Below are 25,031 nucleotides of genomic sequence, written 5' to 3'. Positions count from 1 at the left end.
ATCATCACAGCATGCTATGACATGAATACTGTCTTAATGATGTACTGATGAAGAACCAACTACCAATAGGACTCATCAGTCTAATGGTTTTGAGTTCTAGTGTTTTGAGGAAGTGAAAATAATTTTTAATATTCATTTCATCTACACCATTTATTATTTTATAAATCTTTTATCATAGCCTCTTAGTCATCTGTTTTTCTCCTGAATGAACATATTGAATATTAGTTTCTTAAAAAGACAGCCAAGCTTGATTTGATAGAAACAGATTGGATAATGAATGGTTTTGAATAGCTTTAGATTTTTATGAGTAGGCCTTAGTTTTGATATTATATTGTTTTAACATGTGTGATTCTCAAAAACAATGTTTTTAATATATCATGCATATGGCTTCCGTACTGGCCACGGGGTGGAGACCGCATCGGTCGCTCTGATGGACGATGGACGATTTCCGGCGCCAGCTGGATTGGGGCGGTTCTGCTTTCCTTGTGTGTTTAGATCTTTCGGCCGCATTTGACGTGGTCGATCATGAACTGTTAGCCTACCGCCTCGTCATGACTGAGATTAGGGGGACAGCCTTACAATGGCTGGCCTCCTTCCTTAAGAACCGGACACAGAGGGTTGCTGTGGTGGAGTAGTTATCTGACCCCTTTGTGCTCCCATGTGGAGTACTGCAAGGGGCAGTACTTTCTCCTACGCTTTTCAACATCTACATGCACCCTCTGGCCCAGTTGGTCTGGGGTTTCAGGCTGGGATGTCATCAATATGCAGATGACACCCAGCTCTGTTTCCTGATGGATGGCCAGCTGGACCCCCGCCCCCCCGGAAACATTCACCAGTTGTTTGGAAGCAGTGGCTGGATGGCTCAGGCAGAGCTGTCTGAAACTCAACCCCTCCAAGATAGAGGTCCTGTGGTTGGGCAGAAGGGGACAGGATCAGGAAACGCGCCTCCTCTGCCTGGACGGGATAAAACTTACACCCATGCCAACAGACAGAAATTTGGGGGTGATCTTTTATGCCTCCCTGTCTATGGGGGCTCAGATCATGAAGGTAGCATAAACGAAGTTTTTCCATGTACACCAGGCAAGGCTACTAGCGCCCTACCTATCCTTGAAACACCTGACTACAGAGATCCATGCAACAGTCACTTCAAGACTAGACTTCTGTAACTTGCTCTACACAGGCCTTCCCTTGTCCCTGACCTGGAAATTGTAGCTGGTACGAAATGTAGCTGCAAGGGTCCTCATTAGGTCATCTTGGAGAGCCCACGTCTAGTCTATGCTGCGGCAGCTGCATTGGTTGCTGGTTAACTTCCGGATTAGGTTCAAGGTTCTGCTTTTAACCTTCAAGGCTATATGCAGTCTGGGTCCTGTCTTTCTGAGGGACCACTTATCTCCTTATGATTCCCACAGGGTTCTTTGCTCTGTGGGTATGAATCTGCTAGTTGTCCCGGGTCCCCAGGAAGTGCATCTGGCCTCAACTAGAGCCAGGGCCTTTTTGGTCCTGGCCCCAACCTGGTAGAATGAGCGAGAAGAGCGGAGGGCCCTGATGGAGCTCTCTGGGTTCCACAGGGCCTGCAAGATGGAGCTCCTCCACCAGGCGTTTGGTTGAGGCCAGGGTAGTAAGATCGGGTCCCTCCCCTTTGTATTCCTTGATCCCCTTCGTATCTCTGCCCCCTCCGGGCCAAACATTGCCTATGGTCATCTATCAGCACAACAGCGACTGGTACTCAGAAGGGCTGAGGTGTGATAGTGAATTAACATACAGCATAATGAACATGTTTAACAGATTCCAGAGTTTTACATGGCATTCATTGTACTTTATTTTGTCTCCAGATCATCAGAAGTTGGAGCGAGAAGCTCGAATTTGCCGTCTCTTGAAGCATTCCAACATTGGTAAGTATTTGCCAGGGGAGGGCATGGGGGTGGGGTATGGCTTTAACGATGGCTTGGCAGAACTGAGAATGTTTGTTCAGTCCAATGAGCTGATATTTTGATTATCACCCAGGCTTGAGAAGGCATTTGATCAGAATCTTTTCCAACAGATCTGTGTTTTGTTGTTTTTTTTGCATACTTGTGCATGTGGAGGATGCAAAACTCTGTTATCTATAAATCATGTTTGGTAGACTAGCTTTTGCATTAATAGAACTGCAATCCAGATCAATCTCTGGATTACAACTAGCATTTTTGTGAAGGCCAAGCTGGCACGGCCAGCAGCCTTTCTCCTTAGGAAGAGCCTTACGTTCTCATAGTCTTACCTTTCACTGCACTAATTTAATTCAGTTTTGTATGTTCTCCATGCTTTGTTCTATAAGGGGGACATATTGCATTTTGTACTGTCTGGAATCTTCTGCGGGTCATTTCACGTGGCCATTTTGCTGTCATGGCTGCAGCTTGGTGAAGTTTGCCATAATGGAGTGTAGCATATTCTGGTATACAAATTCTCTAGAACAGTTGTGGTACTTTTATGTATGATCTTTCAGTGAGCTGCTTTAGGTGGTTTTGAACCATGGGGTGGAGTTATAAAAAGTACTCTAAATTCACAGCCAACGTATGACGTGTCTGCAGGAAATGTTCAGAGATGGATTGCTATTGCCTACGTCTTTGGACCAAGCCTGAACTTCTTTCTCCCAAAGTAGTATCCAGGACCAGCACTGCCTCACTTGGTTAGCTTGGGCTACATACAGGTCACAGGGCAGTTTTGAACCTTGAAGGGTCTGTGCTCTCACGGAGATCGACTGGCTTATTTGCATGTTGCCAACTGGGTGGTTAAGTGATTCATTATCATCATAAAACAGTAGTATTAAAAGTAAGTCTCTACCAAAGCTGGAATCAGAAGAGTAAGATCAAAAAAGTTTTAACAGTGTGGTTCTAAGCAGAGGTACACCCTTGCAAGCCTTTTGAGTTTAGTGGTTTTAGAGAGGTAAACTTCTGTTTAGGATTGCACTATAGATAATGTTTTTAAAAAACAGATTAGCAATCAACAAAACCATAGCTAAATGAGAAAGATTTGGCTTGGTACCAAAAAAGTTAGCCAAATTGGCCCCTGGCAGAAGTTTAGGGGAAAACATTCTAGAGACAAGGTTCTGTGGCAGCCCCCCCCCCCCCAAAAAAAGTATTTTTAAATGATGTCATTGATTTTTACTTGACTTTGTATTTAAGTGAGTGCCACCACCCTAATGACACTAATGACAGCCTTGAATGGAGTGACACAAAAGATCTAGACTTTAGGTGTAGGAATTACACTGCTGTTTACCGGCAAATTAATGACTCAGGGAGCTTTCAAGTATATTTATTTACTGTTATTAATTTATTTGGTTTTATGTGGCTTCTCAGCCAAGAATTGCTTCTTAAGGAAGCTTAATTTAAATAAGTTTAATACCCAATGCTGGTGGCAAGTACTGTTACATAAATAAAAATCCTGCCCTCAGGATTATGGTATAGAGCAGCCTTTCTCAATTTTTTTACTGCTAAGAAACCCCTGAAAGATTCTTCAGGCTCTGAGAAACCCCAGAAGTGGGACAATTGTGCAGAATGTGGTGCACCGGGCCAAATGCTCCCCTGTGCGGGAACAGGAAGAGGCGGGACAACTTGCCCCAACTCAAACTCGAGCCTGCAGCCTGTGTGAAGGTTCCAGTGGTGAAACAATCAAGGCCTGAATTGAAGTGATGAGTTCTCAATAGTACCCATCTGGAACCAGACTGATTTTTCTCTTGGGGGAAAACTGAGCTAGCTCAATCACCCAGCAGCCCTTAATCTTCTGGCTGACAGAGGGGACCCCAGTGACATACTGCAGGTCACAACTATGCAACAGGAAGGATGGCAAGACGTGAGGGCATCAAAGCAATGTAGAAATTGGAGAGGCGGGAACCGTGAGGAGCGAATGAGAGACAAAGGAGGAGGATTGAGGGTTAAGGCAAAAGTTTGTCTGGGAGAAGTGGGTTTCCAGGCAGGAGTTCAAGAAGAGAGGAAGGTGGCACCACGCGGGTAGTCCAGGGAATCATTTCCAGGCTGAAAAAAAAGAAAGGAAAAGCCTCCACAGAAACACAGAGCCGCAGGAATTGGGTGCGCAGACCACAATATGTGCAAGGATGTAGTGAGGAGGACTGCAGCCCATCTGCATTCAATGCATCGTACACGCAAGACTACTGGTCTAGATGCGCCCTGGAGAATGTTACAGCCCCCCGGAGCTTCTGAAGCCATCAAGGATGATAAAAAGGGAGTTTTTAATAAGCAGCATATTTGGCAGGCCTTTTCTTCTCAAGCAACTGGCCAATTAAAACTTTATGACACCCCCCTCCCCCCGGCTCTGGTGTGCACAGTCTGTTTATGCCAGTTATTTTGTTTGAATCTCTCTCTCTTTTTGGTCCTTTTTTAGTCTCCCTCTGTTCCCCCCCTTTGAAGTACATTAGTTTCTATGGCAACAGTGTTGTCATGGGTACCTTCTAGGTGGGTTTAGAGACAGCCCCAAGTGTAGAAGAAAATCAGTTTATTATATAATGGAGCTGAAACAGATGCCACAGCTTGGTGAGGTATAGGGGAGGTACTGGGGCTCAGGGCAATGTGAGAGGAGATGTGTATGTCGGTCTGTACATTTATCTCCAACACGTGATGAGGTTTGAAGCTGAGATTTTTCAATGAGATTCATTGGAGTTGGGCACTTATCACCAGCAGAAACTCTGCAGAATCTGCCCCCCTCTTAATTATTTAGTCTCTGATTGTCGTGTGAAGTGCTTCCTCAAGGAGGTACAAGCTGTTGCTAAGAGAAGCAGTAACTCCTCCCTGACTCCTGGGTAGATGCTCTGTGGCTTGGTCAGGAAGCAGAAACTTAAATTTTGTTCCAGGTTTTGAAAGGCTTGGTCAATTTATCCCTAAGTTCTCCCCACCCCACGAAAGATGCCACTACTTCTTGTTCATGCATCCCATTCACACACTCCTGGAGGAGGGAGCAGAAGATATTCTTTTGCACTTGTTAAAGCCCCCTTGGAGTCAATGTGGTTCCAAGCAACAGGGAGAGATTAAGGAAGCATATTAAGAGTCGTTCTTCTGTCCTCTTCCAGGCATCATTCCCAGCAGCAAATTGGGAGACCAACCAAGAGGTCCCAGAAACATAATGGAGACCTCTGGAACAATCCCCCATTCCTGTTGGAAGTATAGAAGGCCATGCTGTTGCCTGGCATCACCCTTGCTCAGTTGTCCTCTATATTCTCCACCGGGGGTTTCTCCAAAAGAGCACTCCCAGCACCAAGTAGAATGGCTGCTTCTCTTTTGTCTAATAGAGTACCTGCATAGTCATGTTTTTGTACATGAACCATGACGCAGTATTTGGCTTCCTGTACATGGAAGTCCTTCCCCAGGAGAGCTGTTCTGGTCTTGAGCAAGGCTAGTGAGGCACGGTGAGATGATGGACTCAGGCAACATATAGCAGGAGGCAACATCCATCGCCTCACTTCATTCCCTGTCCTGTGGCCCTACAGGAGCTGGAGCAGTTAATAATAATCCCACCAAGACATCCTTAAAGACAGTGCAGAAAGCTGTGTATGCCTGGGGGGTCTTCTCAGACTCTCAGGAGACGCTAGTGTTTTTTGGGGAGCTCCATTGCTGCATTTACTTATTCGTCTATTATTTTATCAGAATATTTATTCCTCTCCTTTCCTCATGGTTCAAGGCTGCCTACAAACCACAGTTAAGAACATCACAGTTTAAAATATATGAAATGAAATCCCAAATAACTCTGCATATCCCCAAAGATGTCTGCAATCTTTATGCTGTTAAGAACCCCGGCAAATAAAATATCTTGAAAGACTCCTGAGAAACCAGAATGAGCAACCATCGCATTAGCTTCTGGTCTTCGGTGTCATGCTGGGTGAGCGTGACTTTGTTCTAAAGTGATACACATAAGAGATTTTAAATAAAGGTTTTCGGTTTTTGATATGTAAGTTTTGGAAAGATGCCATAACTTGAAATTGTAATACAGGAATCTGCTGGTTGGATGTGATTGGCTGAAGGGGAATTGCACCCAGTTAGGGAGACTCTATTTAGAATCTCGGGGAGGAGAAGCAGGAGTTAATGGTTGAGAAATGACAGTTGGGGGATGACAGCTGAGAAATGACAGTTGGGGAATGACAGATGGGAAGTGGACTGGCGAAGGCTGAAGAAAAGGAAGTGGCGAAGTTTACGGAGTTAGAGATTTTTTTAACTGCTAGAAGACTTTGTGGAAGATAAAAAGTTTACAGTTAACTGTTTAGAAGCTACTAGAATATTGAGTTCTTCTTCAGTGGGGCTGAAGTCATCCAAAGTGATTAGGCCATGCCTCTGCTTGCTCACGTAGGTAGGCCTATTTATGCAAATGTTTGCCTACCCATCCATCAAGTGACCAGTGCCTGACCTTCCAGTTTGGATAACCCTAAAGCTTAGAGTCCTGCTCTCAGTCAACAAGAAAGAAAGAAAGAAAGAAAGAAAGAAAGAAAGAAAGAAAGAAAGAAAGAAAGAAAGAAAGAAAGAAAGAAAGAAAGAAAGAAAGAAAGAAAGAAAGAAAGAAAGAAAGAAAGAAAGAAAGAAAGACCCTGAAGAGCAGTCTGGAGGCCTGGTCCTTGATGCCTCAAACTTACTCTTCGCAGCAGTGCAGTAGGCTGTGGTGGAGTAGTCCTTCCCAACTGGCTGCAATGCAGGCAGAGAAGAAAAGTGGACTGCCGCTACCAGGAGAGGTCGAGCTGCACCTACAGCTGTTTCTCCACTTCCTATGCTGGTGCAAGTATAGGATCAAAAGAATCAGACCCATCCACCCCACCTCCACTACGCAGAGTCAGACAGCTATGGGTCTGAGGCCTCTGATGGAAAGGAGATCTGGTTCAGCTGCTCCAGGGGAGGGCTCCCCCTTGCCAGGACATGTGCTGAGGATGTAGCATGGCACCATAGAGGCAGGCTGCATCCTTCTAATGTGAGGAATGACCTTGCACACTCTATAGATTCCTTATCAGAGGAAGGAAGAGAGAGGGAAAATGGTCAGGCAAGGAGGCAATAGACAATGCAGATACATGCTGAAGGTTATTCTGGGCAGAACACCTCCAGAGCTTGCTGCCAAAGGTCATATCCACCTTGAGGTACAAGGTGGAAGTGCAAGAGAAGCCGAGGTCAGCAGCATTGGCTAACCTAGATGCTAGAAGGTTAAAAAAAAAAACGTGCTTGTTCCGACAGTCCATCCATGCCCTCATAATTTTGATGATGTCTTAAAAGTGGAATGGACAATCCCCGACAGCTCACCTTGATTGCCAGAAAACTGTACATGCATAGGACAAATGTTGTGACCTTTGGCTTTCCCAGGCTCAATAAGCTCAATTCTTGGCTTATTGGCCAAGAATTATAAAGGATCAAAGAGAATGTGCACAGACCATTCTCCTTTACATACATTTATACAAAAGAAGCTCACCCATTTTGAGTTAGCTATAAATTATAAAATAACCTTAAGTCAAATATACACCATAAAACATTGCCATTAGTCCTGATATAAACCAGATCTTTTACAGCTTTTCTAGTAATATGTTTCCACTATCTTACCATGGCATAAGAATTTAACTATTATCCCATTGTAACCTATGATATTGTCAATCTTGTCTTTTACTATAACATATAATATTATTAATCTACCTACATTTCATTCTGACATCTCCTGTTTTGTTTATCTAATTAATCATCCTCTTATCAGTGAAAGCCTCCAGTCCCCTGAGTTCATGTTTACATAGGCCCCTCACTTGAACAGAAAGAAAGATGTGTGTGAAAGTGTGCATAAAAATGGTGTGGGGTGTGCTCTTCTTAGGAACTGCATTGGCTAACAGAGGCATCTCCTTTGTTCTCAGAGACTACCTTCTATTAGACATATAACAATATCACAAAAATATTTTGTTTTATTTTTCCAAAGTGGTGTGGGGGGTGGGAATTCAGGGAGCTCAAGTCAGCTGGAGGGCCATCATGCTGAATCCAGCCAACCATCTTTTCATTTATTAATGCAGTTCTGGCAGCAGCCACTAGTTGTGTAAGAAGGTCTGAGCACTGTAAAATGGCAGCCTGCCATCATCTATACCCTCCTTTCTCCAAGACTAAAGCAAACTTCCCAAACAGATCATGCTAAACCCATCAGCTGATTAAGCTGTGGAGCAGGACAGGTAATCCCAGCTCATGCCTGCTGCTCTGTCAGCCTGCAGCCTCCTAACTAAGGTCATTTTCTATAACAGTCTAGCCTTTCTTTTTCCCTTTCCTTGTATCCAGTTTAGCCAGGTCTTGCAAAGTGGTATTTATTTATTAGATTTTAGATCGCCCTCCTGTGTGCTGTAGCAAGATAAATCATCCTCTTTCCCTTAACATCATTCCCCCTCCTTTCCCCATGTTTCTCATTCATATATGTCTCCCTGCGCCTAACTCTCCTGTGACCCGCCTTGCACTTCTTGGTCCCAAGACTTCATCCCTATCCTGCTTGGCAACAGAATGGATTTAAGAGTAATATAGTTGAAAACCTTTGTTAATATTATAAATAGAAGGGGAAAAGGGAAAGTTAATATTTCTCCACGATCTAACAAAGTAGTTAAAGGATGTTATCTCCCCTCTTCCACCCTGTACATGCATGGTAATGGAACATTAATCTGTTTTAGTGGTTATACATGTGGAACATAAATTACAACTCCCTGTTCAGGCACTGGGTTGTTAATCATTATTGTGCTCCTGGAAGATCTAATAGCCCTTTGTAAAGACTACTTCCCTATATGACAAATGCTGTAATCTTTTAAATATCATTAAAAATTAGCTTTATAGCAAATATATCATACCCTTGAGCCTCTTGTGGCGCAGAGTGGTAAGGCAGCGACATGCTGTCTGAATCTGTCTGCCCATGAGGTTGGGAATTCGATCCCAGCAGCTGGCTCAAGGTTGACTCAGCCTTCCATCCTTCCGAGGTCGGTAAAATGAGTACCCAGCTTGCTGGGGGGTAAACGGTAATGACTGGGGAAGGGAATGGCAAACCACCCCGTATTGAGCCTGCCATGAAAACGCTAGAGGGCGTCACCCCAAGGGTCAGACATGACTCGGTGCTTGCACAGGGGATACCTTTACCTTTACCTTTATCATACCCTTTCTTCCCAGTGATGCCCCAAAACTGCATTGCTCTCCTGTCTTGTATTTGATCTTTACACCAACCTTGTGAAGTACATTTGGCTAAAAGCACTCTTGTTACATGTTGTCTGTCGTGAGGGTAACTTTGTTCAGGGTGTTCCCTTTCCCTTCATTTGTGGCACTGTAACCTTCAACGTCATTCTGGGGTTAGTGGCCAGTTTTAAACACTGTTGTTTTCTGAGTTATTCCTGCCAGAGACCCTTAAGTTTCAGTTGCCAGTAGCACGATGTGGTGGTGGTTTGTCTCATCTGGGCTAGGATTTTCCCATGCCTGGCCATTTTGGCCGTGGAATTTCCACAATTATCTTGAAGCTGGTGGCCAATTTTCATTCTCTGATGAGTTATGTCTGCCAGTGTGCTGTAGTGGTTAAAGTGCTAGACTAGGATCTGGGAAAGCCAGGTTCAAATCCCTACTCTGCCATGGAAGTTTGCTGAGTGACCTTGGGCCAGTTATACATTCTCTGGCTAACCTATTTCACAGGGTTGTTGTGGGATAAAATGGAGGAGAGGAGAATGATATAAGCTGCTTTGGGTCCCCATTGAGGGGAAAGGTCCCTCTCTCCTGGCCCTTTTTGCCCTTCGACTCGTGCCTGGTTTTGGCCGAGGGGGAAAATGACACCAGAGGACATGAAAGGCAGCTTTGTGTGTATGTGTAAAAGGAGCATTTCAACAGCCCTGTCCGGTGTCCCCCTTTTGGGCTTCCCATCTGGCCTGCTACCTACTTTCTGTCAGCAATTGGAGGAGCAGAGGTACATGTTGTTATCGTGTCAGCCATTCTGTTCTGCATTCACATTGGATTGGCTGCATTTTTCAAAACTGGGGAAAGGAAAGTGAAATAAGAGAAACGAGGCTCGATATGAACAAGCAGGGGAAGCTATCTGCTTGCTTTCTCTGAATGGACATTAAACTAGAATAGAAGCTCAGCAGCAACGGCGGAAATTGGTTTCATTTGGATAAGATGTTGAGTTAAGCCTGATTCCCCTCATCACTCTAGATCACAGTTTTGTTCCTAATGTAAATGATACTGCAGCACTTGTTTCCCAAACGTTCTTTGTCTCCTTGTTTGGTATGTATTAGGTTCAGCCGAGTGTTCTCTCCCTTGTGTATCCTCAGGGCAGATCTGTATTACAAACATATATCAGTTTTATACCATTTTAACTATCATCGCTTCTCTTCCTGGAAATTGTACTTTGGAAAGGGAGCTGAGAGTTCTCAGTCAGAGATTCCAAGACCTTCTCATAGAAATACGGTTCCCTGGGGAGAACAGGGTAACCATTAAACAAATTTAAGTCTGTGGAGCAGTTATGCCTTCCAGTGTCAGTGATCAGTGGGTGTTCTTTGCAACCATGGTGACTTGGTAGCGTTCCGTACTCCCTTGTTCTTTGTGGATGCATATGGCTGTTGGTGGAGCTGGTCCTAGGAAGTGAGGCATCATCCAACATGAATTTCCATGCAGAGCATGAGAGCTACTCATGTTTTTGGCAGAACAAACATCCTGTTTATAAGAACCATCCCCCATGATTGTGTTTCTTGATAGACATTTTCTCCTCATCCGTGAAGAACTTTTCAGAGATGTGATCATTCATTTGCAAATAGGTTTTTCCTTATTCTTTAATTAGTCTTGTTCTCGTGAGCAGTATCACAATCTCTGAAAGCCAGGAAAGAAAAGCATATCAGTTCTTCAGTCAGGTATTTTTGTTTATTTGGGGTTTTGTTTTGTTTTGTTTTTTTTTGGGTGAGGAAGGTTGGCTCTTGATCCAGATAACTTATTTTCTCAAGCCTGTTCCACTGTACAACCATTGTAAATCTTCTGACTTGGGTGATATTAAGATGCTTCACTCTGAAGAAAGGTAAATGCATTTTGAGAAGGAAAAGGGTGACATCCATAATTTTGTTCAGGATTTCCACCCCGCCTCTATGAGAGGAGTTATATTGCTTCATGTCTAAGCTTCATTTCAAGGGATCTTGCAGTTCCCTATCATCTTTGTTGTTGATGAACAGTATGAAAACTAGTTTGTATGTACTGTCAAACTATTTATTTAATTATATTTATATACTGCCCTCCCTTTCGGATCAGGGCGGTTTACATTGGAAACTTTCATAAAACAATACAATAAACATCTTGACTTAAATATATAACATGGTTTGGTACTAAACAAAACATGCTGTCTGCTCATACATTCCCACTTCCCCATACCATGCTACAATTCAGTTAGTAACTTCCTGTGTTATTTGCCAAACCAGCAAACTGTTGTTTGTGCTTGCCCTCTATACTACACTAGGATTGAAATCCACAGTTTGAAGACAGTTTTCAGCCCTGGCTTGGACAGCAAACACATACCACAGCTGGACAATTTAGTGCTAGTGCTTTTACACAAATTCTCTTCCCATAGAGAAGACAGGTAGAACATATGTCTTGGAGAAGGAAAGAGGTACAGGAAGCATTTGCTCATGTAGGGCTTGGAAGAGACAGCTTCATCTCGTTCATAGATGATTAGATCTATGCTGTGAGAAGGACCATTATTTATTCCCTAAAGGGGAAGGCATTTCTTCTTCATAACCATGTATTTCAGTTTATCAAGGAGGCCCCTCAACCTTTTCCAAGATGTTGATCAAGTGGCATTCTGTTTTTCTTCTTTTTGGACAGGGTTCTTCTTTCTCTGTGGAAGAAGGAAGAAAAATGAATAGCTATAAGCTGCATATATTTGAATCCTGGTCTTTCATCCATCATATTTTGCCTTGAGCTAAGGACTGGAGCTAGTCTTGCTTTAAAAATGTGCTGCCTGAGAAGGAATGGTTAACAGAGACAAAAGTAAAATGTCACAATCAGATATACAACAAGGCTTTATAGCTCTTCCTCATCAGCCATCCTCAAGCTATCTCCTCAGGCAGAATGGAGCACTTTCAAAGGCAATTGCAGATTCCTGTGCTGGCATTTGTTTCTCTATTTTTCCAGTCTGATATGTTCGGTATTAATAACAGAAACATTAAAATCCCGAAGAGCACAAAATTAAAGGACTGAGAACTGTGCCAGAGCTTCTCAAATAGGTATCCTAAGGTCATCCTTGAACTTCAATCACTACACCACCAGAAATTTGTCCCCCCATCCCCCCCCCCCAAATGCTAGGCTGTCTTCAATAAGAGTAATTTTTTAAAAGTTGATTTTACAAGTTGGGCCATGTGAGGGGGTTGGGTGGGGAAACAACCCTCCCTAGCACAGTATGGCTGCTGAGCTCCTTTGCACGAGAGATAGTTTGCAACTCACCAAATTCTGAGCCAGAGTGATCTAGCACAATAGGGCAAATGTCCTATTATTCTGACTGCCGAGCTTGGGGGATATATGTGCAGGAAGCTGTTAATCTCACTTGGACAGGAGAGGTGCCACATGCAGAATTTTAAAAACCTTTTTCTTCCTTAAGTTCCATGCACACCACACAGCATGCGTTCCCTGACTTTAATGTTCTCCAGGATAATATGTAAGCAGCTGGAGAAAGCCAGTACTTTCTCCTCCCCCTTCCACCCCAGCTTATCTGTGGGGTCCCTTGAGAAACTCCTTGTCTGTGGGTGATGTATGATCTAATTTCACTGCTGTACTGATACGTAAGGGGCCATCAGGTTTGCTGTGAGAAGTGACTGCTTGCCTCTATTCACTATTAGGAATGTTAATCTAGATATTTTATTTGTATGGGGAAACTCCTATTGTATTTAGGCGCAAGAGTTTTGTTGTGGAAGGGGTATTTTCTTGAGGAAGTGTAATGCTAAGGACTCTTGTCCCATTTCAGTACACTGCTTTTAAGTACTATGGGAGACCTGTGGATCTTCTTAAATGTTGAAGTTCAAACCTGTTCTGGCCTGTATACCATTATGCAAATTAAATGCCATTATACATGTAAAAATGTACATGTATCAAGGCGATAAAATATTTTAATTCCTTTTCATCACAGATTGTCACACATTTCTTCAGTGTTTAGGAAAGGATCTCAGCTGTATTTTATAATTTGGAGTATAAGCAGTAAAGATTTGGGGCTTCATTTCTCAATTCTAGTTTAGTTGCAACCTCATTTATTGGTTTGTTTTATTTGTAGTATAAGGTATCATTACTTAACCCCAAACATTAATGGAGATGAAGGCACCGGCACTGGGTCGGCATTGGGCCGCAGCTCCCTCTCCCCGCCCCCCCCCCGCAAAAATGGCTGATTAGCTTGCGGCCCGGCAAGCTTCGTTTTGTGGGAGGGGGGAGAGGGAAGCAGGGCCGCGCATGCGCGTTTGCACCATGCGCGGCCGCAAACGTGGAGGGGAGAAGTCTTGCCTGCCGCCGCCGTGCGTCCCGCCTTGTTGCCCCAGATTTCTTTCACTTTATGTTAAGGCGGTATACCAGCTACTGGGTGCAACTAGCATTTCATGCTTCCCATGGGTATTATTGGGCTATGGATACTTAGTTAGACCCAGCAAGACAATTTTGTATTCTCAAATAGTGTAGGGTGGTGCAATGTGATGAAGCAGGTTAGCCACACACTTGGGAAAGGGTTGTTGGAAAGGAGGAGGCTGCATTCAAAGTGGCCTCAGAACCGCTCCACCTGACTTGCAAATGCACTGCCAATATTTTAAAAACAGGGCTTGATTAACATATTGCTGGCCATCTTCTGTATGTTGACTTTACACCCACACTGGGCAGTGCCTGCAGAGAAGGCAGGTGAAGGAGTGACACCGTGTAGAATTGCAGCCCAGGTGTTGGGAAGTACCTTGCCTAATGCATCCTTTATGTTCCCTTGCAGTTCGCCTCCATGATAGCATATCCGAAGAAGGCTTTCACTACCTCGTCTTTGATCTGTAAGTAGGAAATAATTTTTTATCTCACCTGCAGACGCACAACCTTTTTTGCACCTATTGGCATTGCCCAGTAGTTCAGCCAGACTGCTCCTGAAATTCCCTTGGAATTTCCTAACCAGTACTTTCTCATATGTTTCTCCAGAAAAGCACCCTCCAGCTGCATCTTGGTGTGTTGTGGGGGAACTTTCTTGCTCTTTTGCGCACATGTTGTGTGCTGCTGGGGAGTCATGCAGGCTGAGCTGTGGCATCCTCATTGATGTGGGTGGAAGAAGGCTGCAGCTGCAGTGATGCCTTTGACATGAAGGGGTGGGTGGGGAGGAGGGGAAAGGAGGCTATTGGGATGGTGGTGACTCAATGCCCCTGATACTATGCCCTGTGTAGCTAAACAGCTGTTTAACCAGGGACGTGCACACTAAGAAGGCTTAAATCCTCCACTGGCTTGAGGGCTCCAGACAGTGATTCTGTTTGCTCTTTCCCCCTCCCCATTGTCGGTATGGCCATGGGCCACGTCCTGTGCTGACTCTCCTTGCTAAATGTCTGGGGGCTTTTGGGAGACATTGTGTGCTTTGCTTGGCTGCCTCTCACTTCGTTCCAGATATAGAACTGGTGATCTCATATCTCCTCCTCTCTGACAGCTCCAGTTAAGCAGTGAGCTATATTTAGCTCTCCTCTGAGTCAGTGCAGCTCCTGCTTTTTCTGGAGTTACACAGACCTTGGCATGTCCCTGGCCCCACAGCAGGAGGATCAAAAAACAAAAGGCAGGAGTTTTGCCCTGGGGCCACATGGCAAAAGACACCTGAGGCTGAGCTGTGGGTTATGCCCGTCACCGTGCTGTTGTTTTGGCTTCACTATTTTTTTGCCTCCTCATCCTTTGAAAATTTAGCAATTCCTGGAACCTGTAGGATGAAGCTGGATATTTGGAAGATCAGGGAGGGTTGTATTCAGAATGAAGAAGGTCATTTGACCTTTTTATAAAGACATGATGAGGGTGACAGCAATAATGAAGAAATAACTAAATCCCTTACAACTCACTGTGCCAACACGTGCTAATACTTGCTGTGTTAATGCTTGATAATTTCTGTGTTTGCTTATTGGATACCGTCACCTGAAATTGTATGTCATGAGGCTTTCCTCGATATTCCTTGTTGGACTGGGGCAAGTCTGTGCTGCTCGTGTTATTAGACATCTCAGCAGCGTCAGACACAGTCGACCATGAGCTTCTAGCTCACTGCCTCGTCGATGATGGGATTACAGGGATTGCCCTTCAGTGGCTGATCTCCTTTCTCTGAGATCGCAGACAAAGGGTAGCAATAGGAGAGAGTTGATCAAGCCGCCATCAGCTTGCATGTGGAGTCCGTCAGGGAGCAGTTGTCTCTCCAACCCTATTCAATATCTTTATTGTGCCCTCTTGCTCAACTGGTACGGACGTTTGGTCTGGGTTGTCGTCCATATGCTGATTCCCCATTTGTATTTGGCAAATCTTTCACCTGCAAACTTTCCCAGTGCTCCAATCACCACAAAAGCAGGGTGAAGACTCGCTTCTCTCATCCTACCTGCCCCCTGAAGTGGATATGCTCCAGCAATGGCCTTTTTAAAAATGGTGATTGCGTTACAATGCAGCTCCTATTAAAAACAGTGGCAGTCTTGAGCATTAAGCTGCAGCAGCATTGTAATGCTATAACCTACTTAAAAAAATTACATCCAGTATACTTGATGGGGAAGGGGGAGGAGGCGATTAAAGGCACAGAATGGTTAAATTAAGGGATGCAACAAAAAAGAAAAGTGTGAGGAGGCAACATGTTGCAAAAAAAATTGGAAAAAAGGAAGGGAGCAAAGCATGATGGGATACTGCCTCAGATGTAGAAAGCATATATGGTGAATTTCATCCTGGGAAATGAGGGAGGAAAGCCCAAATGTGGAAAGCCTGGAGTCAACTTGCAGCATCCAAAGAAAATCCAAAGCTAGTCTAAAACAAGGTTTGTCTCCTAATGCGGAAATGGTCAGAGAGACGATGCATTACCTATCTGTCCTATTTCTAATATGGCTGCATGGATAAGAATGTCAAAATCCATCTCGCTTCCATTTTTATTGACGTATTCTGCATTGTAAAATGAGTTTCAACAGTATGACTGTGTTCATGTTAGGTGTTTTCTTTAAAATTGCTTTGCGTCCTACTTCCATTTGGAAGCATCCATATTTTAAGTGCCAAAGCTTCCCAAAGTTCTTGCTTAGAATGAAAGAGACTTTTCAGCTAATGGCTCAGCTTTTTTTTTTTTTACTGGCCATCCCTCATGTTAAGGGCCCTTCTGGATATGGAGTACATTAGAAGTGATATCCATCATTAGGCCTCTCAAGCTTATTCATCTAAAGCCATCTGAAAAATCTGAGAAGCACAGATGTTCAGCACATCTGGATATTAAATAGTGTAGCCTTCTGTCTCATCTGAGCCCTTCCCAAAATTAACCTTTTAAGTCCCAGGCCTAATCCCATTAGCCAACCCTGTGACAAAAAGTTTAGTGTTGGGAGGATTTGATCCTGTGGCTTCTCGTGGAAAGTACACCTGTATGTGGAGTTCCTCCCTGATGCTCTTGAACAGATGCATGTAACAGATCTTCCTTCCATACAGTTTCTGTCTCTAGAGTGATGTGTCAGAACTTTATTGCGACCTGATATCAGAATGTGGAGCATTCTCCCTGAGTTTTCTTCCATTAAAATTTACTGTTTCAAATTTCAAAATAACTAGGGGGGGCAGGGAATCTAGGAGACAGTGAGAGGAGGAAGAGAATTTGAATTACCTTGGGAGTTCTGATTTGCAGACAAATTGCTGCAGATATTTTTGGTGCAGGTAAGAAGGGAGGTGGCTGTCAGAGACGCAGCCGTAACAAAAATTTTCTCTGCAAATAGATGAAGTTGTTCTCTGCAGGAGACTATACATGCTTTCCATAGCCAGGCAGTACAGAGGGAAGAAGCGGGTTGCAGGAGGCGTTACATCTGTAGCCCGGTGTGGGTGGGAGACAGAACGAGGTTTAGAACTGCAGTGACAGCATGAAAAGAGCCGGTGCTCAGCTTGGGAAGCCAGGCAAAGCAAATTGTCCTGCACTTTGGACTCAAGTGCCCTTTATACAAAGTTATCCAGTTGGCAGCACCCACAAGGTTCTTGGATGATGAGGACAAGAGAGTATCTTTCTGTCTAAAGCAAGAGGAGCCAAGCTTTGAGCTTGTTCGAAAGCCTATTCTGTAATTTCAAAAGTGGTTACTCTCTGGTGAAGCAAATTTCTGCTCATGATCATTTTGACCTGTTCCAGAGCTGAACCATGGCAACTAAGCCCTGATGAGCCCTGGCTCAAATGAAAAGCATGCCCCTGCTTTCCCTTCCCACTTTGGGTTGGGTATTCCTTTTCTTCCTTTTGCTTGGTTCAGTAGTGTGTTGTGTGCTGTTCCTCAAAGCCTGCCAGGCTTCAGTCCAAGATCCTCCATAAGTATTTGAAGTTGGTGAGATAGGAATTAATAAAACAAAACAATTAATGAAGATGTGATGAAGTATTTCTTCTGGACCTGTGCAGAGAGTTGGCCAGCCCTCTTCCTTTCTGAGGACTCCATGCACACTATCTTCCATTTCACCTGATGGGTGAGGAGTGCTTTGTATGTGGATAAAGGAGAACAAGTCCTCCCCTCTTGGCTCAGCAATCTGTCTTCTGTCGTGTGGTAGTGACATTTCAAGAGTTTTATGGCATAAGGAGGAATGAAAAGACCATCTCCCCCCTCCTAAGCACTCAGCAACTTGCCTGTTCACTGGTTTCTCAGATTTCCTCCTTCCCTCTAAATCCTTCAAATACATCTTTTCTAGTAACCCTCATGAAGGAAAATCAGTAGCTCCAACTGGAGAATTGTGGCAATAAATTTGCAGATACGTTGTATATGTATAATCCATTTTTGTTCATCCTGTTTTTACTCACCAGTAGACTCCTTTCAAAAAACATTAATGCAACGCTTATGCAAATCGATTCATATAACAGTTGCACATGTACAATTTTGTCAGCTGTACAGTCTAACAGCAAGCCGATGTTTTGATGGTGGTGCTAACCAGTATGCGTGAGCAGCCGCCCATTAACATGGGAAGTCCCAATTGAAGCCACACTGGGTCTTGCGCTTCTCATTGCCCATTTTAAGATTGCAGCAGCTATATTCTGCTTGGGATATGAACTGCTCTGCTCAGTTGGGAAACTAACGGTCCCAATGTCATTATCTGTTCAACTTCCCACCAACACTAGACTACCCCATCATAATCCTTGTATGTTGACCCTTTGTTAACACTTCAGAGCAATGGCAATATATAAACACATTTCAAGGAAAACTTATTGAGCTTTGTCAGCCAATCAGTGTAGAGATTTCAGAGACTGTAGCATGTGTTAAGCTTTGCAACAACAAGAAAGAAATTGAGATAAATCTGTTGTCGGAGACCAATTGACAAAGTCATTATTTTTTCCCTACAAACCTACTTTTTTTGTCCTGTAATCTGATACCTCATTTGACTCCTTAAAGACATCGTTTTTTGCTCTGTAAGATTATTTACAGCTGTCTTGGAATTTGCCAGGAGATATCTCACTGATAAGAAGAATATAAACTAGTACAAATGTTGGTATTTGTATCTGTCCAACCAGGCCATTTGCCAACCATATGGTTGATATTCCCAACTTTGACAAATACCCCTTCTGGCTAAAATAATACCACTTGTACTCAGATGCTTCTTGCTATTAGACAGGCATAAAAGAATCCATGTGTATAGGTAAAGTTTCTTGCTTGAAGTTCTAGGGAATGGCACCCCTCAGTAAAATGCACTACGTTCATTTGCCAATATCAATTCAGTCCTTTAGAAACCCCATTGCCTACCATAACATTCATTTTTATTTCATCACCTTTCCTTTCAGGATTTACTTAGTGCTACCTATATTGCCAGCTAACTCTGTGCTTTACTTACTTATTTTATTTCTTATATATTTCTATACCGCTCTCCCTTCTGGCTCAGGGAGGTTTATATAAAACACAGAGGAAGTACATCATAATTCATGAAATAATAATAATATTAATAAACAATAGTAACAGTGGTCTCAACTGGTGATAACAGTGTCTATAATATTTCATGTAACATTTCCATATAAAGATTCCAGTAACAGCATTAGCTATGCTAACTATGATTCCATAGGTTCAGGATCCAGTATGTGGGTAGGGGTTTTCTTGGGTCCCAGAGGATGCTGTTGTTTCGGTTAACCTCAACAAAATGCCTGGCGGAAGAGCTTCCTTAAATTTGGCACTGGGAGTGTCGAAGGATACTATTTATTTAATGTTAAGCCATGTAAATTACAGAATATGAGAACAGCAGATCTTTGGGGCATTTGCCAGTAACAGCATATTCATAGCAGGTCACTTGCAGGAGGGTGATATCTCAGGGAATTTGAGAAATGACACTAGAAGGATGCTGCAGTAAACTTCTCTATATTTTCAATGCTGCAGCAGTTCTCTCTCAAGGAGAAAAATGTCAAATGCAGGGCAAACCTGAGTTTTTATTATCAAAATTTCTGGAAGTAGCAGTGAAAACTTGGCCCTTAAAGACTAGCAGATGCATTGTGGCGTAAGCTTTTGTCGATTAGAGCCCACTTCATCAGGTGTGTGGTCTCTGTTGTGTTTCAGGGTCACGGGTGGGGAGCTCTTTGAAGATATCGTCGCCAGGGAATACTACAGTGAAGCCGATGCAAGGTGAGTGCTAACTCCACCTCCCCCTGTCCCACTCCAACCTTCTTCCTTCCCCTCCCCCACCCGTTCTTTCTGTTCCCTGATCCCACGCCAGCTTGTACCTGTGCAACATTAACCCATCCATGACTGGGATGAGGGGTTGGACTCAAAGGTATCACAAGGCTACAGCAAAAATCTGTATCCCCTTGGCACCGGTGGTTGCCATGATGCGCCCCTTTGCCACATCCAAAGCCCCTTCATGGTGATTCAGGCTAACAATCTGATTGCAACACAGGATGGGGCCTCCAGGAAGATGGAATTTTGGCATGTGCTGCTTGCCATGCATTGAGGAATACTGAAATTCCTTCTTCTACACAGCAGTGCAAAAGCTCCTTCCTGTGTTGCATCTGGTTGCCCTACCAGAAATCTGATTCAAAATGGACCTTAACCAAGTCAGGCCACCACAGCTCCTTCACTCTAAGGAAAGACTGGCAGGGAGCAGAGATTCAAGAGGTTTTGGGCCAGCTGGCTGGCTGGCTGAAATGTGAAATGGACTTGAGGCTCAGTATCAAAGTCCTGAAGGGACGTAGCGCTTGCAGGACACGAAGTTACAAAAGCAAAGGTCATCATTTTTTTTTAGATTCCTGAACCTGGATCAGTTTCAGATAGATTTAATTTTTGCCTAGGTTAGGTTTAAGAATAATCTCATGGATGCTGTCCTGTTCTGTTTAGCTGGGCTGTTTGGGGACTGTGGGTGAAATTGAAGCACCTTCTGCAAATCAAGGGAAGAAGACAAGATTGTGGCAAATCACTTTTGTTTGGGGTCAGACTGGGAGATCTGTAGCAGGTTCTTCATAGCATTAAAAAAATGCTAACAGAAGACATAAGGAGCCCTGATTTGACTTGGGACATACAGTGGAGGGGAGATTTAACCTTCATGGTTTCACCAATTGAAATCAAATCCCATGCTGTTAATATTCAGTAAAGAGAAATAAAACATGGGCTGTCCTCTTTTTCCCTCTGAAAACGAATAGCAGGATTGCTGGAGAGAGGAGCTTTGATTATAAAAACTGTGCAAGGGGGAGAATTAATCCAGGTCCCCTCCATTATTATTATTTTTATTATTCAGATTTGACCCCTTGCGTGGCCTCTGTTGGGAAGATCTGCTCATGTATGCATCTTGTATGTTTCTACCCAAAGAATTAGAACATGTTAGCTAAGAGCTGTGGAGTGCAACTGTAGTCATGTTAAAAGGCTGCATCAGCGTCCAATGCTGTAAGAGTAACTGGTGGCATTCATGGTCTGTCAAGATAGGAGCTCAGCATTTGAATGACAAAGGAGCAGTAGCTGCGGACTGGCATTGAAGAGTCTCAGCAAAGAGTGGGAACAGAACTAGCATCTCTCTCATTGCAAGAGACTGTTGCTGAGAGCTGACCGGCCTGACTAGGACCGTTTACACACTGGAGGTTTCATGCCAGGCTGCAGGCTGGAGTTTTAGTCGTGGCATTTTGCCCCACCTCTTCCTGCACCCACATGGGGGAGCATTTGGCCTGGGCACTTCATCCGCCCCCAATTTGTGCTCCTGCACAGGAGCTGAGGCAGTGAAGTTCCCAGTGCGTAAATGGTCTAGGAGATGTATTCTGAGGGTTGATTTTTATGTGAAAGGACTGATGTAGTAGCTTCTGTTTTGTGGCTCTTTCTAAAGATGCTCTGAAAATACCGGAACGGGGCGAATGGAATCATAAGAAAGAACCGTATCAGGGTCAGAGATCATACAGAAGGGAGTTTATGGGCTTTCCTTTTCTTATGTGATCAATTCCCCTTCATTTTCCGCATAGCTCCTTTCTTTCTGCATACCGAAGTGGCATGGGGACAGTAACTGTTCTGTTCCTTTAACATAAGACCCTGCATTATGTCTGTGACTTTGAACTTGGTGGAAAGTCAAAGATCTCTTAACTAAAACTGTCCCCCCACCCCACCCCACCCCCATATGTGACTCCATTGTTTTCACTGGGAGCTGACCAAAGGTGCCTTGCCATAAACTAGAACATAATTGGTTTGGACACATTACCTTTTATTCATAGATCAACCAAGATTAATAGAATAGAATACCTGGGTAACTGGTGCTGCAAAATGTTGCAACTGGCTGTGGAAAAGGCAGAAGCAGGCAACTACAGTTGTCTCACCATGATACTATTCTAAAAAGTTGCCCCCAAGCACAGTAGGTGAATAGTGTTGCAGTAAGAAGGGGGAAATGGTATTTTTACTTGCTGGGACACTCCCTTAGACCAAGGGTTCCCTGGAAAGCTGCCTGATAACCAGCTGTTATCATTCAGTTCCTCCTGAGAACATCTAGACCAGTGGTTCTCTACCTTCTTAATGCCGTGCCCCTTTAATACAGTTCCTCATGTTGTGGGGAACCCCAACCAAAAATTATGCAAGTGTTCTTTCACAGAAATTAAACCAAAACTGACCAATGGTGTGAAAATCCATTGTTCATGATTGTATATAAATTGTTTTATTCCCTGGGGTTTCTCAGTTCTGTTCTGCCTCTTGTCCCATCATGCCGATCTCGCTCTTTTCTGCTGCTCCAGACAGATGAACACTCTATATCGATATACCCCACAAGGCTGTTGTCTGGATGGTGCCCCCCCCCAGCCAAGCTGCTTGCCCGACCCCTGTGAAAGGGTCATTCAACCCCCAAAGGGGTCCCGATCCCCAGGTTGAGAGCCACTGATCTAGACTGACCCTCAGAGAAGGCACTCTTATCCTGCAGTACTAAAGCAATAGCACAGGGTAAAAGCCTTAGAATATGCCTTATAAGCAACTTGGTAGCACCCACCTAGTCTAGCACATGGGGAAGAGATTAAGGTAGATATCCAGAGAAATAACTTGTACTAGTTGAAACAAGAAATAGTCTTTACTAAAAAATAAAAAGAGGAAAAAAGAAAAAGGATGGTTGGGTTTAAAAAGTGGTGGAGTAAGGGCAAAAATCACAATATGGGGAAAGGCACACAGCAGCAAAAACACAGAGATGTTCAAATGAAAAGCAGGACAGTTGCGCTTAAGCTAAACACACTGTAATTTGGTTGTAGCAGACTCTTCAGAGCATATGCAGAGTTCTTTAGAGCAAGAAGAAGTTGAAAGACTCTTTAAGCCTGACCCCTTACCCAATGGAAGGCTGAAAACTGGAAAAAAGGGAAAATCCCAAATATCCAGGTATTTATGGTAAATGGAATTGGACCTAAGCCAGCCCCTTTTTCGAGTAACGTGCCTCAGTGAATCCCATGCTAAGCTCCATCTCTGATGTTAGTCTACTATTACCAGTCAGAGCTGCATAAAATGTAGACCTATGTCCAGGAAGGAACTTCCATGACAAACAGGTGGTCTGGTTCAAACTGGATTGTCCTTTGTCCAAAACAGATTAAATCAGCCAGGATGTTCTGGTGTGGAATGGAAGTGAATGGGTCATAGAATCATTGATTCATTGTAATGTAACTCTCCAGGGATCCAAAATCCCAGACTCTCTAGGTCATGGACATCTGGAGGGCTGCAGTTTGACTACCCCAGTTCTAGGTGGCGCTCTTGATCCTTAGTAACTTCTAGGGTTTCTGTTGCAAATAGGACCCCAAAAAATTATACTAAGCTATATTGCCATGTGCTATGAGAGAACTGACAATCTCCCCTTCGGGGCAGCAGCGAAACATGGCAAGTTGCCTCAACCAAGGATTTTTTGTGGCACGATCCTCTTGAGGTAGGGAATACGAGTGGTGGCAGTAATGTTCCCAGTACTACGCTTGGATAGATCTGAGTCAGTAGAGAGACCAGATACAGCTAGAACTAGTAGTATCCACCACCCTAAATGAGAACAACCAAATGCAGTATGTTGTGGGAATTAAGGGATGTATACAATCTACTTGTGAAGACTTTTGTACTGAGACAGTCTAAACATGGGCAAAATCTCAAGTTTGGGAGGGCTATAAAGGCTTGCACAGGTGAGAGGGTCAAGGTTATAGAAATACATTTGTTTCAGTGGGTTGGGGTGTGGGTGCTGCAAGAGGTAACCTTAAAATCAGTTGTGACTGATAGCATATGTCAGTATTTCTCCCCCATGCTTGATCATTATATTTAGATCCTGTAACAAGTGTTCCAGAAAGCAGGGGAAACATGGACTTTTTTGTGATGGCCATGGGTATGTGTCTAGAATAGTGTTAGTATCATTTCTCAATACCTTTAGAGGAAAGAAGCTAAAGGAGTCCTTGGGCTGGCAACCAGATTTGTATCTTGGGTTTGGTTTCTGCTTTCATTCTCTTCTAGCCCCTTCCACCTTCTTTTAGTTCTACAGAAGGTTGTTTTGGCTTTCAACAGAGGGTTACTTCGGTTTTCATGTCTTCCATATTGCCTGAAGTGAAAACAAATGTTGGTCGACTGGAGGAACTTAATACACTTTGGGACAGATCTCAGCCAGTGTAGTACCGATACTTTTTATGTTTCTCCCTGCCTCTCAGGTTCAAATTAACTTTGTGTGCTTTGCCACCTTGTTTCTGATTCTGTTGTTCAAACCTTGTTGGACTCTGAGTTCCATGCATCTATGTAATAGGACTTTCGTTAGGTGTTTGGATTTCTTCCTGGAATATAGAGCCAAAATCCTTCTCTAGATTTTTATCCTGGTGCTACCCTGGAGACCTAGAATAATATTTCTTAATTCTCTCTGCAGGGAACAAAAAAGTAAGAAAGCTGTTTTTGTTAACAGACTATAGCCTATACCAGCCTTTCTCAACCTTTTTACAGTTGAGAAATCCCTGAAACATACTTCAAACTTTGAGAAACCTCAGAAGTGGTGTGATCGTGCAGAATATGACTGGGAAGCACAGGTGTGTACCCGCCCACCTGGAGCCCCTCCCCTCCCCACTCCCTCCAGGCCCAACATTGGCCATTTTGGGATGGAAGGCTGGTCGACATGACCATATATGGTCATATCACCTGATAAAAGTTTAGCTATGTATATAATATATTAATTAATTGATATATTAATTCATTAATTAAACATACAAAGAGCAATGATGGAATGGGACTTTAAGTTTTTAAAAGGTCGTCAGATAATTGATTGATTGATTGATGAATTAATTAATATATTAATTCCCACCCATTCAGGAAAACCTTCCAGGGCTGACAAGAAGGGCTCATCAGGTTGAGAAACCCTGGCCTATACTTGCAAAAGGCCTAGAAATCTGTGGGGAAGGAGAATAGCAGTTTGGAATTATTGTTGTGTTTTGGCATCTGGATCATTTTGTGATGCCTGTACTTGTGAGAA

General features: G+C 43.6%; 1 protein-coding gene across 29 annotated transcripts in view; it reads left to right on the top strand.

Moving 5' to 3' along the window:
* CAMK2B (calcium/calmodulin dependent protein kinase II beta) overlaps window positions 1–25,031 on the top strand; it is a 186,319-nt gene that overhangs the window by 75,570 nt on the left and 85,718 nt on the right. For all 29 annotated transcript variants that reach the window (XM_077305576.1, XM_077305581.1, XM_077305579.1 and 26 more), the window contains exons 3-5: window positions 1,833–1,892; window positions 13,933–13,987; window positions 19,676–19,741. In XM_077305576.1, the coding sequence (XP_077161691.1) occupies window positions 1,833–1,892; window positions 13,933–13,987; window positions 19,676–19,741 (181 nt within the window). The remainder of the gene's footprint in view (window positions 1–1,832; window positions 1,893–13,932; window positions 13,988–19,675; window positions 19,742–25,031) is intronic.

This window comes from Paroedura picta, chromosome 12 (assembly GCF_049243985.1).
Source record: "Paroedura picta isolate Pp20150507F chromosome 12, Ppicta_v3.0, whole genome shotgun sequence".
Taxonomy (NCBI): domain Eukaryota; kingdom Metazoa; phylum Chordata; class Lepidosauria; order Squamata; family Gekkonidae; genus Paroedura; species Paroedura picta.
This window is presented reverse-complemented; position numbering and strand designations above follow the sequence as displayed.